The 20,482-nt window shown below is 36.5% G+C and overlaps 1 protein-coding gene across 2 annotated transcripts in view; it reads right to left on the reverse strand.

Moving 5' to 3' along the window:
- Camsap2 (calmodulin regulated spectrin associated protein family member 2) overlaps window positions 1–20,482 on the reverse strand; it is a 103,204-nt gene that overhangs the window by 32,253 nt on the left and 50,469 nt on the right. For both annotated transcript variants that reach the window (XM_020172624.2, XM_074048682.1), the window contains exons 3-4: window positions 13,178–13,339; window positions 9,095–9,178 (exon numbers count right to left, since the gene is read on the reverse strand). In XM_020172624.2, coding sequence (XP_020028213.2) covers window positions 9,095–9,178; window positions 13,178–13,339 — 246 coding nt within the window. The remainder of the gene's footprint in view (window positions 1–9,094; window positions 9,179–13,177; window positions 13,340–20,482) is intronic.

The following is a 20,482-nucleotide window of genomic DNA, read 5'->3' on the forward strand; positions in this document are numbered from 1 at the left end:
CATCTCAAGCATCAGGGAAATACTAGCTTTCCACAAATAGATAGCATTTCCAATAAATCTCTTTCCCTCTCTCACTTTTTCTCCTTTTCCCCTCCCCCCTTTGTGAGACAGGGTCTCTCCACATAGGTAGCCCAGATGCCCTGGCCTCAAACTCATGATCTGCCTACCTCAACTTCCTGGGTGCTGAGATTACAGATGTGAAGCATCATTCCCAGCTCCAGTAAATTTTCTTACAGCATCAGGAAGAAAGATTCCAATAATTTTGTTGCATGCATAACCTCCCATTTAATGGAAAGTTTTTGGCAGCTACAGTTAACAATAGCCACAAAAAGTACAAGAACAGAATCAGAGCAGTAAGCCACTGAAAATGTGTTGAGGTCCTCACTTTCTAACAGAAAATTTAAAAGCAGGCAGTTTCTTGTTTTCTCATTCAGAAGAACACAGCACAGAAACTGGTATTAAGGAATTACTGTGGACTATGTCTAACAGCAGGTGTATAAAGAAGTTTCTAATGGTCCAAGATATTCCTAAAATGTCCAGTAACTGAATTTTTTTAAAAACTAATTTAGGCTGACTGGCCTTTGATTCCCTATCCCCACCAGCCTAAATTGGTAGTAGCATCTTACTTTTAGAGAAAAAAGGAAAAACATATAGATTGGCCATTTGAAGGAAGCATGACAAAGAAAGTAATTTCCTAAAAGAACACATATTTATACTCTGTATACTTACAAACATAGGCTTCAAAAAGTTCAAATATATATAGCAAATTTCTTTGCTAAAGAAGTGATTAGCAGTCCCCTCCTTTTGTTTTCAGAAGATTTGGGTAGAATGCAACATAGTATCCTGTTTTAATGTATAAATAATGATGAGAACAAAGGGATTTTTAAAACCATGGATGAAAGGTGAGACTTAACAAGTCTCTATTTATGGCAGGGACCAACCAGATTTTCTGCAAGAGTTCTAAGTTTAAGCATTGTTAATAATGCAAGTTTGGCTCACTCTAAACATGGTTAGTTGTTTTAGGACTTGTCATTAATACTCCCCAAATAGTTCTTTGTCTTCCTCTTGGTACCTACATTACTCTAGGAGATGGGATTATTTCTCAATTTTTTTTCTGGTTACTCTCCAGCCATTCTGGGAAGATAGTGGTTTGGTGGGATCTTTATTGGAGCCCTCAAGAAGTCGGGATCCTTCAAGGTTAGTCACACCTGTGGCTTGTCACTGCGTGACCCACTTAATCTTCTAGCTATTAGTTGTATAGGTCCAAAAGTTGTGTTGAATTGCTACTAGGAATATGAAATGGTACAAACTCCCTTGGAGCAGATTTTGGCAGTATCAAAATTACATATGCATTTACCCATCACTTTCATTTACCTGACTATACATAGCCAAGATCATAAAGTACATAAAGAAAATCGTTTCTTGCAGCACTATCTCTAATAAGATAATGGAAATTACTTAAATGTCCACACACAGGAAAATGGTTGAAGTAACTATGGTATATATATATGCAATGGAGTATTAAGCTACTATAAAAAAGACTGAGAAGGATTTCTATGGATTGTTTGGAGCGATTTCCAGGAAATAGCACTACTGAAAAAAGCAAGTGCTAAAGAATAAATATTTATATTTTGTATAGAAAAGGAGGAGAAAAAGGAAACAGGTACAGATGTGCTTGGTCACCTATAAGGGCAGGAAGTGAAGGGTAGAAGAGAAAGGGGAGGGTGTGATACTTCTCTGGGTATATTTTCTGTGTACTTTGGACTTTTGGAATAATGTCAATGTTCTACATATTTTAAAAAACACAAAACCAGGCTGGGGGTATAGTTCACTGGGAGAGCAAGTGCTTAACATCCTGAGTGTGTGGGTTTGGCACCAAAAAAAAAGAAAAGAAGACCAACAAGGATACGGTCAGAAAAGATCACTAAAAGGGAATGAGAACAGAAACCAATGAACCCAAATATATTAATATAACCACAACAAAGGCAGGGCAAGGGGAACCAAGCAAACTTAGAAAACAGTATTATGACTATCTATTACCAATCTAAAGAGAAAAATGAGCTGGGCACCAGTGGCTCATATCTATAATCCTAGTGACTCAGTTGGCAGAGATCAGAAGGATTACGATTTGAAGCCATCCAGAGCAAAGAGTTCTCAAGACCTCATGACCCTATTTCAAAAATTCTTAACACAAAACAGGGCTGGCAGAGTGGCTCAAGTGGTAGAGTGCCTGTATGGCAAGAGTGAGGTCCTAAGTTCAAGCTCCAGAACCACCAAAAAAAAAAGAAAAGAAAAATGATTGCTAACAATTATTAATCTCTTCTTAGTAGGTTATTTTTCATATTAGTATGAAACTATTTTATAGGTATTGTAGGACTGACCAAAAAATAAACTATACCGATATTGTTGGAAGCCTGAATTCTCATTGTGGAAGGAATGTCCCATATGGAACAAGGGAACAACAACAAAAAACTCTATGGAGTGCAGATGTTCTCTCTCTGCTTCCTGACAGCCATCATGTGAACTTCTCTTCTCCACCATGCACTCCTCATGATGATTGACTCAAACCTCTCAAACCGTGAGCCAAAACAGATATTTCCACCCTCATTTTTTTCTCAGGTATTTGTCGTAGCAACAGAAAGTATGAATAAAATAGAAAATTGGTACCAGAGAAATGGGGTTGTTACTGTGACTACCTGACCACATGGTTCAGAAACCTTAGTAACTAGTTTGTGGCAGAAATTTGGAAGAGTTTGGAGATGTGTGCTAGAGAAGCACTAGAATGCTCTAAGTAGAGCTTACTGGGCCACTGGAAGACCAGAATGCCAACAGGAATGAGGATAGTGAAGGCCAGGCTCATGAGGTTTCAAATAGGAATGAGGATTCAGGTTACATTCTGGCAAAGAATTTATCTACTTTTGTCCATGCCCAGAGACTTTGAATGAGGCTGAGTTTAATCTGATGGAAGAAATTTCAAGGAAGCCCAGCATCAATCTGTGGCATAACTGCAGCTGCTTTTAGCCAAGTTTTCAGTGAGAACTGTAAGCAAAAAAGCAGAACAGAAAAGTTTGAAAACATGCAGTTTGTCCAAAATGGAAGAAGGTATAAAGTTGGGACCATGGAAAAGTGTGGCTGCTAAAGAGATGAGGGTCACTAGAGAAGCCAAGTGCTTTGCATCAGAACAATAGGAAAGATGCCTTGAGGGAATATCAGGAATTAGCCAGATCCCACTCATTTCAGGCTCAAGGTACGAAGTTTTAACTCACTTGAAAGATTTTGCTTAGAGAAGAGAGCTCCAGGGCACCATGTTTGCAGAGCCACCAAGGGAAATGTTTTCCCACATTCAGTCTCTACACACTCAAGAGCCTACTGCAGTTGTACAGCTGTGGTTGGAACACAACACCCCGCCCCCCACCCACCACCTAAGGAAGATGTTGGTGCTGTCCAAGTGATGCTGGTTTTGCAGGCCTGCAAATGCAAGAGTTATAGGGTCATAGAGGCTTCCATTAAATTTCCAAGGAACTCCTGGGAGGCCAGAGAATGTGTGGCAGAGTCAAGATTTCTGCAGGTAGTCCCTGAGAAGGCAACCTATGAAGCTGTGAAGGTAAAGTTGAAGATGTAATGGAGACCCCAGGAAGTTAGAGATTCTAGGAAGGTGGAACATTTGCTGAAGAAAGCTGCAGGCAACAAGTACAGCCAGCCCAACAAAGAGGCCATCCAGATGAGCTGCAACCAGGAAGACCATAGGCCTGCCTAAGCCCTATGGTATCAATTCACACCATGTGCCTCAGATGCTGTATATGGCGCTGCAGAATTTAATTTGCCCTGCTAGGTTTCAGTCTTGCTTTAGTCCAATCCTTTCTTTCTATGCCCCCATCCATCCTTTTTAGAATGGGAATGTTTACTCTGTATCACTGTACATAATTTTCTTTTTGATTTTACAGGTCAATCTCAGAGGAGACTTTGAACTTGGACTTTTGAACAATTTCAGAACTATTAAGACTATGGATACTTTCGAGATGAGCTGAATGCACTTTGTGTTATAAATGGGTATGGGCCCTTTAAGAGTCAGGGGTGAAAAGATATAGTTTAAGGAGGTGTGTGGGGGGAGTGGATTATGAGAAGCATATGAGAACTTGACATAAGCATAGCTATGCTCAATAATCTGTAGAATGAGTTTGGCACGTCCCCAGTGCAGAAGAGGGCGAGGACAAAATGCAGCATAGCTGCTTTTCCTAAGATGTTTACATTCAGAGAGCAGCAATCACCGGTTCCTCCTGTTATGATGTCATGCTCCTCCCTGAGAACTGTGGCTCCACCTCCTTGTTTGCACTGTATATAAAAGACTCACTGAAGGAGAACGTTGGTTGGTTGGTTGGCTGCTTGTGAAGCTGGCTGCTTGCGAGGTTGGCTGCTGCTGATGACACTGCTGGTTGCTGCTGCTGAGGCTGCTTCTGTTGTGTGTCTGTGAGTCTAAGGACCAAGACTTTAGGAGTTATTTTAGAGATTAGAGGAAACATGGGACAGTGCAAGTCTAAGGACTGAGACTTTAAAGTAAGGCTTTAAAGAACAGAAAAGAAGTAAGGTTTTAAAGAAGCAAAGTAAAAGAAAAGTAGAAAAGAAGTAATGAAGCTGTTGTGCATCTCCATCTGAGTGCCCAGCACACCTGACCCCAGGTTTGTGTATATTTGTCTTCTATCTTTTGTCCTTTCTGCATCTCCAGTTGCCCCCAGTTAGTTTCGCAGGACAAGCTCACATGGGTTGTGAGAGGTGTGTTGGGGTGTCAAGTTGACAGAGTGGACTTGTCATGGTTAATCATGATTATCAACTTGATTGGATTGAGAAGTGCCTATGAGATTAGTAAATCACACCTCTGGGTGTATCTGTGGTTCCAGGGAGGATTAACTAAGGGGAGGAAGACCTTCTCTGAATATGGGCAACACAACACATAGGTTGGGGATGGAATAAAAGGGAAAAAAGGAGGAAGTTTGCTAGCTCAGGCAGCCCCTTTCTCTCTGTGTCCTAGCCAGAATGATGTGAGCTGCTTTGCTCTTGCACACTCTTCCCACCATGATGGACTGAAACCTCTAACTCCACAAAGCAAAATAAATCTTTCCTTCCATTAGTTGTTTTCCTCAGGTATTTGCCACAGTGATAGCAAGTCTGACTAACAAATCTTCTATGCTTTCAATTAAGCTCTCCGGGTGATATCATGAAAACTGCCCTTAGTAGGCTTAGAATTACAGGGTAATATGGTAGAGGTGGTGACAAAGGAGAATAACATCCTAGAAACAGCTCACTCCAAAGGAAAGTTCCCAGAATTCCTATTTTGTTTTCTGTATCTTCATATTTTAAAAAATTTGAAGTTCAAAAGGTCCGGTGACATTAATTTTTTTTTTGTATTGCTTCTTTACTATTATTATTTGTAAATTCTGCATGTAGAGAAGTATCTTATACTACAGGGTATAATGTCTATAGTGTTGGTTCACTATAGAAAAATAATTTCATTTTTACAATCTGAAAAAAAGTAACTCTTCTATGGAATGGAATTGGAATTTTTATCTGAACTCATGATAGTATTTTTGTTTTGTTTTGTTTTCCTTTTGATCATTATATTTTTTAGAAGTCTATTTCTGAGTTTCTGTCTACTGAAATAAGGCCTAGAAGTATTGGTACCACAGTAGAAATGAGGAACTTAAAAGTATTTAGACTTTATAAATATTGTTATCTACCAAAAAAAAAAAAATCAGGACTTCTTGGAGAAATAGCTGAGTCCAGGGCTATGACTATGGATCTATGAAATGAGCTTAAAAACATCTTGAGCCAGAAAATAAGGAGGGGCAAAAAGGCATAGGAGCTAGTTTGAAGGGGCCCCCACTAGCTAAATTTGAGACAGTTTGAGCATCAAAATAAACACATAGCTGATTGTAGGATTGGGGAAAAGAAAAAACAAGATGAGTCTAGATAGAACATCCTGTGTTTCCAAAAAAGTAAGGAAGTGATGAACAAAACAAAACAACAAACAAACAAAAGGCTGCAGGCATGTCTAAGGGACACAAGAGCCAACTTAAAAGAACTCCATGGCAGGTGGAAAAAAGCTGAACACCAAAATAATGTAGTGCTGGTTTATAACCCAAAAGAAAAAATAAATACGTAAGTCCATACCAGTATAAATAAATGGGGGAAAAGACACAAATCTTCCTTATAGAAGAAATCCAAACAGCATACATAAATATCCTCTCGTTCAGGAAGTGAGCTTAGCTTCCCTCCCCAGCAGTATGGGATAGACTAAGGGACCTTCTTCTAAAAGAATATTCACAATATTGAAAGGGAAAAATAGTACAGCGAAATCTACGATAACTGTTTACTATGTTTACTAACCTTTTTGGCTACCATTCCCTTATGTTTATTAATGTATCAGGAAGGGAAATATTGAGAACCATTTAGTTACAGAATATAGGAACCACTTTCAATATTTACGAAGAAAGAAAAAGAAGCCCAAAGAAGTGAAATGTCTTTGTAACCATCACAAAGCTAGGTACTTGCAAAGCTGTTCTGACTTTAAATGTAGTTCTTGTTTCACTATAGCACTCTGTGGAAACACCTTAAGAACATGAATGTTAGAGTGAATGCCATCCTGACCATAACCTTAAAGATGTGTAGAGTTTCCAGACTTAACAAATAAAAATTCAAGATGCCCATGTAATACAAGATACCCACACAACATACCAATACCTTGTTGTTTGCCTGGAATTCAAATTTAGCTATGTATCCTACTTTAGAGTGGAAAGGAGTATTAGAAGCAAAAAGAACAACTTAAAAAAACAAGAAATAGCAGTAGTAAATTGCTCAAACAAAACATTTTCCTAGGACGTACCACTAGTTGAAATGCCTTCCAATTCAACAATTAGAAATACATCATTAGAGGATCTAAAAACCTAAAGAAACACCTTTAGAATCTTTAATTTTGGACCAACACTGATAATATATAGTACAAGTATCTTTTAATATATGCCTATATTCTACCAAACTATGGTTATAAAATGAAGTTTCATTAAACAAATTCTATTGGACATCTGAGTTGACAGGAATTGGACAAGGATGAAACATAAGAAGTGTTATCATTCAACACTATGGGTTCTGTCTCTAGTTGTATAAGTGACTGACAACAGAGCCAGGCATCTGAGTATGTCTCAGTAGGCAAGGTAGCTAGAGCAGGTGGGAAGAGTGGCAACCTCTTATTATACAGTAATAAGAAAGAGTAAGTCATTTTATCTCTTATTTCTAAAAGCAGAAAAGGATCACAAATTTTGCTTTTATAGCATTAAAATCAAGAATGGAATATTTCCTGAAAAAACAAGTAGCTAGCTCACGTACTACGAATCTCATTGCTGTGTAACAAAGCAAAATTCCTTTCCCTAGTTTATTCTGTGAAAGTGTATTTCTTCATAATAATCACACCTGTATATTCAAGGCTATTTTCACAAAAATTTTGACAATGTGAAAAAAAAAGAAAAAATTCATTTGAAAATGAAGGTGTAAATGCTATATGTGTGCTAAAATAAAAATGTATACTAATCCAAATATTTAAAATGAATCACAATGGATGTGGTAAATCTAACTAAGATAAATTACAAGCACTTTTATAAATGTCACAATGTACCCCCCAGTACAATATGCTAATAAAAAATTAAATAAAATGAATCACACAGTCATTTATTTATGCACTCATTCAAGTACGTGTGCTTGCATGGGCTAAGTCCTATGAAAAAGTCACAGTGGTATGATACAAGTGGTGTCGCCTCTACCAGTAGCTTGTTTTTGATTCCATAGCTTATTTTTCTTAAAGGTCACTCCATCTGGTTTTCTGAAATACAAATGGTATTTTTTTTTCTCATAGAAATAATATTTACTGGGTCAGTATAAAACATCCCCATTTGCTCAGAATGTGCAACTAAGAACATCAAATTAACTATTATACATAATAAACAAGATTTCTGGGAAAATTTCATTTGTGCTAAAATGATGTCACCTTAATCTTATTCTAACCTGAGGTTGGTTTATATACATCTCCAAGGCAAAGATTTCAACTCCTACATTATGGGAAAGAGAGGGAGGGAAACTAACAGAAAAGCTTGGGGTATGTGAGAGTGAAGACACACACAGGGACAGAGGTCAGGAAAAGGATACATGTAATCCAGAATGATGGGAAAAGAATTATACTCTAATCTACTGTTAGGGGAAAGGACCACAGCAAAATTAAGTTGAAGGATTAAGCACAGATCCTATTTTCAGGAGCTAATCAGCAAGCTCAACGTGGGAAATAAATGTGATACCAAAATGTGAAATTAAAACAAAATTTTAGGTGGTCCTTCACAAAATTTTTCTGTCAGATTTGATAGCAAAAGTTTCTTTTTCTTTCCTTTACTTCCTCTTTCTGCTCTTACAGAGATATCACTGCCTAATAGAAAAGCTCAAAATGAATAGAAGTACTATGTAATAAGGAAAGAAACTTAAGTAATCCAAATGTAAAATAAGGTTCCTGAATAATTGTAATTTCTTATATCTCAATTCTATACTGTGTATGTTTAAGGCACGCATTACAATATGCTTTAAAAAACATGTAAGATATACTATATAGCTAAAAATACATTTTTTGTTTCAAAGAAGAAAATTCTAAAAACCTACTTGAGAATTTTTAAAGAATGAATCCATGTTATGTTATTCTTTTTTCCTCTTTTCTAAAGAACCAGTTTGTACAACTTAAGATTACAGAAATATTGTTTTAAAGGTTGGTCTTACAGTCAATCACTATAAAGACTATTATGTTTTAATTTTTCTTATTTTATACATTTGGTCAACAAAACTTACTTTTGCCAAAATACCTCAGAAATCGAGTTCTAGTCATCAACAATTTTTATTACAAACACTATCATCCATCTAATCTTCATTTTATACTTCGACTTAGTGTTTATGGTATGGCCTCTTACGGTATGGTTAATAGCACTAAAAAATTGTAATGAACGTAACTACTAACATCCAAATAACATACACACACGAAAGCACTTTTTTTTTCCTTCATTGAAATATATACCTTTTGACCTCCTGGAGATTCAACTGTGTGATGTTCTTTTAATTTTTGTTCTTGTTCCATTATGTCTTTCAAATGTTCATTTACCTTAAAATATAAAAAACATTAATTTGCATTTATATTCAAATATACAATAAAATAGCATGCACTTTAAAATGCCCTGGTCAAATCCTTGAAGTCGAATAGGAGTACCTCTGAAATGAAGAAAAGTTTCATTTTTACAATCAGAAAAAAGTATCTTATAGGTAAGCTTTGAGATAAAACTAATTCATTAATTTACCAAATGCTTGTTTAGCACCTACTGTATGTCAGAAACTGGCTGGAGTACTAGAGAAAAAGAGGTACTTGATAATACCATTTATTTATTTATTCACTCATTCATCCACTTTTGGCAGCACTGGGGTTTGAACTCAAGGCCTCATGCTTGCTAGACTTGCTAGGCAGTTGCTCTTACCACTTAAGCCACTCCACCAGCCCTTTACTGGGATTTTTTTTTTTTTTTTTTTTTGCAAGATAAGGTCTCACGAACTATTTGCCTGGAGCTGCCTGGAGCTGCCTTCAAACTGCGATCCTCCTGATCTCTGCCTCCTGAGTAGCTAGGATTACAGGCATGAGCCTCCGCCACCCAATGATAATACCATTTTTAATCTTTAGGAAGCAAAATCCTAAATGAAAATTTTACAACCTATTTTAGGACTAGTAAATGAAAATTATTTTCACTAAAATTAAACATTGTTATTATCAGCAGCAAACACTGAATGAAGTTCATTAAGTGCTGATCTCACAGTCCCATCCATGGGTCATGGGTGAGTTTTTAGTGCAACATAAAGCCATAATAAAAACACAAAAAAAATTTCTGCATATGAGAACACTTCGGGAGAAGGCCTACTTTAACACCTTTCAGATTATTCAAGTAGCCCAGAATCTAAAAAGGTTAAGAAACAGTTTATCTAGTGTCCAAACTATTTCTTGACAATACTTTAGGCAATTTTAGACTTCAAGATAATCAATTTTAAGGTCACTGCAGTAACAATAAAACTTTAATAATGGTACTCTAGAAAATAGTAAGCTACTGGCCACAAAAATTTTTAGTCCCTGCTTTGTTTCTAGCACCTGAGAATTTTCTTCAAACTCAGCTTTTGGCAGTATGAATGTTTTTAATTATATTTTATCAAGTATTTCTGGGTATTTGTAACAAATCTGACATGGTGCCAAAATCACTAATATTTTCTGTTTTGGTAATACCTGCCTTACTTACAAGGAAGTTTATAGCATGCTAAGCATTTTGTGCCATTTACCAGTGAGGAAAGAGGAGGAACACAGTTCTGAGTGTGGGCGAGTTTACACATTTTGTCTTTCCAGCCTTCTTTCCTTTTTGTGTTTTCATTTCTTTTTCTTTTTTTTTAAGGGAATAAAGGAGCACTTTCTAATTCACTACCATGTAGTCGAAACTGGTTTACCAGTTTGAAAACATCTTCATGATTTAAAAAAAAAAATGTTTTTATCCAATTTTGTCCACAAAACAAAGCAGTCACAAGTGAACATTGTGACTCATTGCATTAATTTATTTATTCGTCATTCACTAGACAGTCACTGAATGCTGGTTTTGTGCCAGACAGTGAATTAGGTTATTGGGTGTACAGCAGACTACAAAGCCAAAACGGTCCTCATCTGCATAAGGCAAGGAGGCAAGTCCCCTCCCCAGCAAAAAAGTAAGAAATGCTATAAATTAACAAACAGGAGTGAGAAATAAAGGGACAGACAGACTGATTTCAGAAAAGATGTATCAGAAGTCTCTGCTATCTTCCCAATGTTTATCTCCTCACATCATACATGAAAATACCCAATGAGAGTACCTTTGAGAAGTAGTTAGTCATGAGGCACTACCCTTATGAATGGGATTCATGCACATAAGGGGCTGAAGGAAGAGCCCTGGACTTTCTGCCATGTGAACATGGACATGAACAGCAGCCGCCTTTGAAAGAGAGAGCAAGCCCTCACCAGACACTGAATATGCCAGCACCTTGATTTTGGACTTCTTAGCTTGTAGACCTGAGAGACATAATTTCTGTTGTTTATAAGTCTAAGGTATTTTGTTATAGCAGGTGGAACAGACAAAGGTAGCCTCTTTAAGAGGTTACTAAAGCTGAGACCTAAAGAAAAGAAGCTAGCCATGATAAGAGTAAATGGTATTCCTGGCAGAGAATAAACACAAGCAAAGGCCCTGCGGTGGGAAAAATACTTGGTATCTGAGTAACTGAATGAAGAACAATTTGACTAGGGCACAGTAAACTCAAAGTCAGAGCTTACAACATGAGACTGCAAAGAGAGGTAGGACCAAATAATGTAAGATTCACATAGTTAAGATTTTTGCATACCTCTGCATCACTTAATAATCAATATAATCTTGTCTTCTATGGTTTTGCTTTTTGTTTTTAAATTTAAATTCATTTTAGACACCAATGCTGAGAACCATTTTAACCACATTACTCCAATTTTTCTATGTTAAATTTCTTTTAGATTTGTGGGTACATTATCCAGGAGAAAAAAAAAAAAAAGCAGGATTAGGATGAGCCAAAATAAGAGTCAGAAGGGCTGGTGGAATGGCTTATGTGGTAGACTGCCTGCCTAGCATGCATGAGGCTCTGAGGTCAAACCTCAGTACTACCCCCCAACAAAGGAAAAACAAAGAGTCAAAAGGAGAAAATAAATGCTAAATTTGAGACCAGGGCAAAATCATAATGAGAATAAATAATGAAGCTGGGGCTTGCAGAATGAAACAGGTTCAGATTGAAAGAAGTGGTTTAAAACTTAATCTAAAAACTGAATGGGGAAGGTAGGGCTGTATAAGAAGGTTAGGCATTCCCAATTAAGTGATTTCTTTATTTTTGGATACATTTTGAAAGTTTCAAAGTGCCTACCTTAATTCTGTAATTTAAAATACTTTTTGCTTATTAATTTAGCCGGTGTTTATTACAATTATCTCTTAGCCAAACACTGTGCTAGTCCAGCACTTTAAAGGCTAAAGCATGATGATTGTGAGTTCAAGGCCAGATTGGGCTATGCAGCAAGACCCTGGTGGGTGAGATGGTAAGAAATTTACAAGTTCAATGGCTTAAAGTCATGATGAAGTTGATTTTTTTTTAAGTTAGGGATTGAATCCAGGACCTGAAAACCAATCTACTAAATGTTGAACATTTCTAACAGTAGAGGATTTTAAAACAAATGAGTTGGAAGGATGGGAGGAACTGTTCAAGAATGGAAGTCTGCAAGGGGATGTAAAGGTCACATAGTTTCTGATGATGAAAGAGTCTAGGATGTGACCATCATTCTCTATAGCTAAAGAGGAGTGGAGAAAAACTAAGATGAATAAATAAAGGAACTCCAGGGCAGAAGGTGAAATGGATCTTCTATGTCAGTGCTGCTACTATGGATACTGACGACAGACTGGAGCAGCTTTTACATTGAGCTTCTTATGACAAGCTTCATGCAAGCATTTAAGGAAGGACACCTAAAGACATCATTTCTTTTAATTATGCTCAGTCCTTGCCTACAAATCAGGTTTACTTTTCTCTGGGGTGACAGCTGTAAATGAAAAGGGATTAAGAGTAACTGATTACTCAAATTAACAAAAAGTGATGAACTGACAATTTAAGCATCCTCAAAGCACAAACTGCAGCTTCACAAAATTTCCAAGAAAAGAATCCACCAATTTTGCGGAACTTGGTCAAGTAAACCTAAAACTCTCCTAACTGGAAAAATGAGTGAAAATTATTTCATTCTTGGACTCAGAAATATTTGCTGATCACTTACTATGTGTAGTTCTCTATTCTAATTGCTCTGAATTCTATAGTCATCTGATATAAACTAGATTAATCATGACTAAGTATAATCACAGATATTAATAAACATAAAACCTACTTCCATCATTTTAACAGTTTTGTTAATCAAAAGTTTCAAGTAAATTGCACAACTATAGCTCTCACTTTGTCTTAAGACAAAAAGTAATGGAGTCACAATGAATAATTTAGGATTTCACTTTTTCTGGCTTTGAACTCATTTTTACTCAAGTGAGTACAATCCTACCTTATTTATCCAGTACATGACAGCATCCTCAATATCATAGGGCAGATCCGTGGCTTGAAAAAAAGCTGAATACTGTTGAGCACATGCAATCACTTTTTCTACACTGACCATTTCTACCGTGTAAGCCATCATTAGGGTATCTATCATGGCCAAATGTGCACTCTGAAAATACAAAAAAAAAAAAAACAGTTTAAAAATTAGTTAGAAATTGCTGCCTATACATTAAAAATACTAACATTTCCTAAAGATAGCAGTAAGACTAAAGACTATAGAACCTTAATAACAAAGCATACATGCTAAAGATGAGCTAACTGGACCAAACTAAAATGCTACTATGGATACTGACGACAGATTGGAGCAGCTTTTACATTGAGCTTCTTATGACAAGTTTCATGCAAGCATTTAAGGAAGGACACCTAAAGACATCATTTCTTTTAATTATGCTCAGTGCTTGCCTACAAATCAGGTTGTTAAGATACTCACTGTATTCTGTTCCAGAGTCTTCTTTCCTGTTCTTCACAGTTTTGATTGTCATAAACCTTTGTTCATATATCATTTACAATGAAAATTATAAACACTGGAATCACCTTTAATAATCTTTCCTCGTTTTTCACATCCACATAGTAAAAACGTATAGCTTCTATTTCAAAAACACATCTCTCAAATCTACCCTCCACGCTGATCTTCGATTCAGAATATAAACATTTCTCACTCCTGAACAGGACAAAAACTTCTTTAATGATTTTCCTGCCATCAACTTCTTCCTCATTGAATTCATTCATCACAGACTTATAAGCTTCCTTTGGCACTTTTTAAAAAAAATATATAAATCTACTATATGGAAATTTTTAGAAATCCAAACGTTACTAAAAATCCAAATATTACTAAAAGTAGAAAGTGCTTCTGCTGTCCCAGTTCTAGACTTCCAACAATATCTTCCAGTGCACAGCAAATAGGAGTAACACTGGCACTGCTTCCTATCTTTGGCACTAAAACAATGCTACAACACTGTATCTCTCTAGGGATCACTCTTTGTTGTGGGGCTCCTGGGACCAATGGTGACTACATTTTAAGTTTTGAACACCAGTCATCTGCTCTGTAGAAAGACTGCACCAACTTTATCTTCCACTAATCATGCTACCAGCATACCTGTTTCTCCACATTTTTGCCAACATTATATAGATTCACTTTCTGATCAGAATCATTATGAAAGAGCCCACTTTTGTTCGACTTTGTAATTCTTTGATTACTGAGTACCTTTTAAAAATAATTTTTGTACAGGGGGGATTTGTAATGACAATTCTGATTAGACTTATATTGTACATTATTCACATTGCCCCCATCATCTCTTCCCCCTGTATCATATAGGTATATGAAATCCATCTACCATATAACGTCACCTTAATCTCTTTCCTTCACCATACCCACTCTCATTAGTAACCCCCCCACACACACTGTACCTATTTTACAGTCCTGGTTTTTGTTATTAATATTTAAGTTGATGTTCAAAGTGGTGTCTTAATGTATGCCCACTGTGGGTGTGCTTTAGTCTGTTCAACCCCTTTGATTGCTCCCCCTTACCCCTTTATTTCCCATCCCCCATTTTTTAACAGCTTTCAATGCACATCCTTAAATCCTCTACCTTCACATCTTATGTTATGTGATATTACTGATGCTCTATCATTCTCTTTTCCTTTCCCTCTCTCCCCGAGTTCCACAGAGTAGTTCTACTGTTAGAAACATGTTCTGTATCTGAGTTTGTATATGATCAAGCTTGGTTTTGTTCATATGTTTATCTTTGGATCTATCTTCCACATATGAGAGAAAACATGTAGGTTTTGTGTTGCTGACCCTAGCTTACTTCACTTAACATGATTATCTTCCAATTGCATCCATTTACCTTCAAACCACATGTCATTATTCCTGATGGCTGAGTAATACTCCATTGTGTATATACACCACTATTTCTTGATCCATTAATCAGTTGTAGGGCACTTGTAGAGCTTGGCAATGGTGAATAGTACTGCAATGAACATCGGTGTACAGATGCCTCTACTATATCTATCCTGTCTTTCTTCAGATGCCCAGGAGCAGCATCACTGGATCATATGGCAATTCTATCTCTAGTTTTCTGAGGAATCTCCATACTGCTTTCTACAGTGGTTGTACTAATTTGCATGCCACCAACAGTGTATAAGGGTTTCTGTTTTGCCACATCCTCACCAGCATTTGTTATTGTTATTACTTTTGATTATGGCCATTCTAACTGGGGTGAGATGAAATCTAAGTGTTGTTTTGACTTGCATCTCTTTTATAACCAGGGAAGTTGAATACTTCTTCATGTATTTACTGGCCATTTGTACCTCTTCCTTTGAGAATTCCCTAATTCATGTGCCCATTTCTTCATTGGGGTGTTGATTCTTTGGGGCCTGAGCTTTTTGTGTTCCCTGTAGATTCTGGATATTAAAACCTTACCAGATGAGTAGCTGGCACAGATTTTCTTCCATTCTGTGGGCTGTCTCTTAGTCTGGTGACTGTTTCCTTTGCTGTCCAGAAGCTCTTTAGTTTGATGCAGTCCTGTTTGTTCATTTCTCCTATATGCTGAATCTTTTGAGTTCTACTTAGGAAGTCGTTCTCTATACCTATTTGTTCCAGTGTATTTCCTACTGTTTCCTGGAGTTGTTTCAGAGTTTCAGGCCTTATATTAAGGTCTTTGAGCCACTTTGAGTTGATTTTGGTACAGGGTAAAAGACAAGGATCTAGTTTCAGTCTTCTACATGTGGATATCCAGTTTTCTCAGCAGCATTTGTTGAAGAGGCTGTCTTTTCTCCATCATATGTTTTGGGCTCATTTGTTGAATATCAGTTGGCTATAGATGCATGGGTTTATGTTTGGATCCTCTATTCTGATCCATTGGTCTTCCTGTCTGTTTTGTGCCAATACCATGCTGTTTTTATTGTTATGGCTCTGTAGCACAGTTTGAAGTCGAATACTGTGATGCCTCCAGCATTGGACTTTTTCTCAGAATTGCTGTGGCTATTCAAGGTCTTTTGTGTTTCCATATATATTTCAAGATTACTTTTTCTATTTCTGTGCAGAATGTCATTGGAATTTTAATAGGGACTTCATTGAACATGTGGATTGCTTTTGGTAGTATGGCTATTTTCACAATGTTGATTCTACAAATCCATCAGCATGGAAAGTCTCTCCATCTTCTGATGTCTTCTTCAATTTCCCTCTTCAGTGGTTTATAGTTTTAATTAAAAGGGTTTTTGGTTTCTTTCATTAAATTTATTCCAAGGTACTTTATTGTTTTTGAGGCTATTGTAAATGGGACTGTTTCCTGATTTCTTTCTCAGTCTGTTTGTTGTTGGTATATAAAAAAGCTACTGATTTCTGTATGTTAATTTTGTATCCTGCTACTTTGCCGAAAGAGTGTATGATTTCTAACAGTTTTTTTGGTATGCCGAAAGAGTATATGATTTCTAACAGCTTTTTTGGTAGTTTTTGGAGTCTCTTAGGTATAGGATCATGTCATCTGCAAATAGGGATAATGTGACTTCTTCCTTCCCTATTTGAATCCCTTTTATTTCTTGCTCGTCTTATTGCTCAGGCTGGGAATTCCAAAACTATATTGAATAGGAATGGAGAAAGGAATAGAGAAAGCAGACAGCCCTGTCTTGTTCCTGATTTTAAGGGGAATGGTTTCAGATGTTCTCCAGTTAGAATGATGTTGGTTCTAGGTTTGTTACATATAGCCTTTATTATGTTGAGGAACATTCCTTCTATTTCTAGTTTCTTCAGAATTTTTATCATAAAAGGGTGTTGGATTTTGTCAAAGGCTTTTTCTGTGTCTATTGAGAGGATTATGTGGTTTTTGTCCTTGCTTCTGTTTACATGCTGTATTATGTTTATGAATTTACGTATGTCGAGCCATCCTTGCATCCCTGGAATGAAACTGACTTAGTCATGGTGTATGATCTTTTTTACGTGTTATTGAATTCTGTTTGCCAGTATTTTGTTGAGAATCTTTGCATCTATATTCATTAAAGATATTGGTCTATAATTCTTTTTTCTGGTTACGTCTTTATTGGGTTTTGGAATGAGTGTAATGCTGGTTTCATAGTTTCATGAGTTTAGTAGTGTTCCTTCCCTTTCTATTTCCTGGATAAATTTGAGGAGTATTGGTGTTAGTTCTTCTTTAAAGGTTTGGTAAAATTTGGCCATGAATCCCTCAGGTCCTGGGCTCTTCTTTATAGGGAGACTCTTTCTTACTGCTTCAATTTCATTGCATGTAATGGGACAATTTAGGTGTTTAATATCTTCTTGGCTCAATTTTGGTTGGTTATATGCATCTAGGAATTTATCCATTTCATCTAGATTTTCCAGTTTACTTGAATGTAAGTTTTCAAAGTACTCTATAATGATTCTCTGGATTTTGTTAGTATTTGGTTAAGTCCCCTTTTTCATCTCTGAATTTACTAACTTAGGTCTTCTCCCTCTCCATTTTGTCATGTTGGCTAAGGGTTTGTTAATATTTTCAAAGAACCAACTTTTTGTTTCATTAACTTTTTGTATAGTTTGTTCAGTTTTGATTTCATTGATCTTGGACCTGATTTTTATTATTTCTCTTCGTCTGATGGTTTTGGGTTTGGTTTGTTCTTGTTTTTCTAGGAGCTTAAGGTGCATCAGTAGGTTGTTTATTTAAGAGGTCTCTTTTTTAAATTTAAGTATTTACAGCTATAAACTTTCTCCTTAGCACAGCCTTTGCTGTATCCCAAGATTCTGGTAGGTTGTGTTTTTATTTTCATTGGCTTCTAGGAACTTTTTTATTTCTTCCCTTATTTTTTCAGTCACCCATTGATTTTTCAGCAGTGTTTTGTTCAGTCTCCATATGTTTGAATATTATCTGTGGTTTCATTTGTTATTGAGGTCTACTTTTATTCTGTTGTGATCTGATATGATGCAAGGGATTATTTAGATTTTTTTTGAATTTGTTGAGACTTGCTTTGTGTCACAAAATATGATCTATTTTGGAGAAAGTTCCATGAGCTACATTAAAGAATATGTATTGCCTGGTTGTTGGGTGAAATTACCGAGTACCTTTTTTTACCTGACTAGAAATCATTTGTGTTTATCCTTTGGAAAACTGGTTGAAAGATGGGTTAGACTCGCTTTCATTTTGCAGTTAGAAGTACAAATACTTGATAGAAAATGCACATTTGTTTCAATGCAGTTGATAAATCAGTAAAGCATGTGGGTATGACACGAGTTTCTGTTTGTTTATGCATAGCACTGTTCTCCAGAAATACTAGGTGAGTATTAAAAAAAGGTACCCAGATGTACTGACGTGTAGGAACACACAAAATGTACACACATCCCAGACATATATGCCACACCCTAATCTTCCTCAACTGGTGGTGTAACTTTTCCTGGTGTTATTACTTTCTACCCTATTTCTGACAGTTCTTCATCCACCACTTCATTCCACAGATAGAACCCTTTAAAACTGTGAGTCAAAATAGACCTTTCTTTTTAAAAGTTAACTCTGGCATTTTGGAATAGTGACAGAAAACTGACCAACACAGCATCAGAAAGATTAAATTCTTCAGAATAAATTTTATAGAGGAAATGTGAAACTGCAAAATATTGTTGAAATTACTTATAGATCTAAATAAATGTAAAGATGGAGCGAGCTTTCTCTTGCTCCCTTGTTATTATTGAACCTAACTGGGTCTAACTGGGTGGTGACGGGAGATGCAGAAAGGACACTGGATAGACAGAAAGAAAGTTGGATCATGTGCTGGGTGCTCAGATGAAGATGCACAGCAGCTTCATTGCTTTTTTATCTCTGTTATTCTCTTCATTTTCTCTGCTTCTTATCTCTGTCTTTATTCTTTAAGGCCTTACTCCTTTACAATTCCTTAAAACCTTGTTTCTAAAGTATTTCCTTAAAACTTGCTTTTAAAGTCTTCTTTTCTTTTCCTTAAAGTCTCTTTCCTTAGACTCACATTGTCCCATGTTTTCTCTTAGCTTTTCTTTAGCTTAGCTTTTCTAAAGCATCTGTATAAGTTCTCAGTGCAGACTTGCACTGTCCCATGTTCTCTTTAGCTTTCTTAAAGTCTCGGCCCTCAGACTTGCTAGCAATTCCCCTTTAGCAATTCTCCTTCAGCAATTCATTTTCCCTTCAGCAATCTTTTTCCCTTCCAAAAAGCCTTCCACATCAAAAAGCCTCCCTTCATCCAAAAGCCAAAAGCCCAGAAATCCAAAGCTAAAAGACCAAAGCAAAAGCCAAAAGCCAAAACCTCATGTCCTCCTTCAGGAGAGTCTTTTATACCCAGTGGTAAACAAGGAGGTAGAGCAACAGTTCTCAGGGAGAGGCGTGACACTGTAACAATAGAAACCTGCCTTCTATCTTTCTGAATGCAAACAACTTAGGAAAAGCAGCTGTCTTGCATTTTCCTCTTCTGTGGATGGAGCTGTGCCAATCTCAGCCTACAGATAAACATTTTAGGAAAAACAGCTGCTATGCATCTTATTCTCGCCTTATTCTGTAGCTAGTGCTATGCCAAACTCAGCCTACAGAACATTGGGTACAGCTGTGCTAATGTCCAGTTCTCATAGGCTTCTCATAATCCTCTCTCCACATAAAGACATCCATGCTCATGAACTGGTAGACTCCATATTGTCAACACTTCCCCAAATTGATGTACAAATTAATAGAATATCAGAGTTCCAGGTAGCTTCTTTTTAGAAACTGATAAGCTGATTCTAGAAATCAAAAGACAGAACAGTAAAAAATAATATTAAAAAAGCACAAAGGAGGACTTACACAAAAATAGTAATTAAGATAGTGTGGTACTGATTTGTTAGCGATGAACAGAACTGAGAATCCAGAAATAAAACCATGTACCTATGGATTTTTGACAAGGACACCACTCAATGGTGAAACATAGTCTTTTAAAAAATAGTACTAGTTCAACTGACTAGTCAACATGCAAAAGAATGAAGTTAGATTCTTAGCTCATACCATATATAAAATTTAATCACTGGACCAAAGACCTAATAAGAACCCAACCCTCAGAACACAACATCAAGGTAAATCTTCATAATCTTAGATTTGACAATGGAGTCTTAGTGATGATGCCAAAAACACAAAACCAAAAGAGGGTTATAAATAAACTGGACTTCATCAAAATTAGAAACTCTGTGCCTTAAGAGACACTTTCAAAAAAGTGAAAAGACAATCCACAGAATGGGAGAAAATATGTATCTGGTAAGAGGACTTATATCTAGAACATACAA

The sequence above is a fragment of the Castor canadensis genome, chromosome 11, assembly GCF_047511655.1.
Source record: "Castor canadensis chromosome 11, mCasCan1.hap1v2, whole genome shotgun sequence".
Taxonomy (NCBI): domain Eukaryota; kingdom Metazoa; phylum Chordata; class Mammalia; order Rodentia; family Castoridae; genus Castor; species Castor canadensis.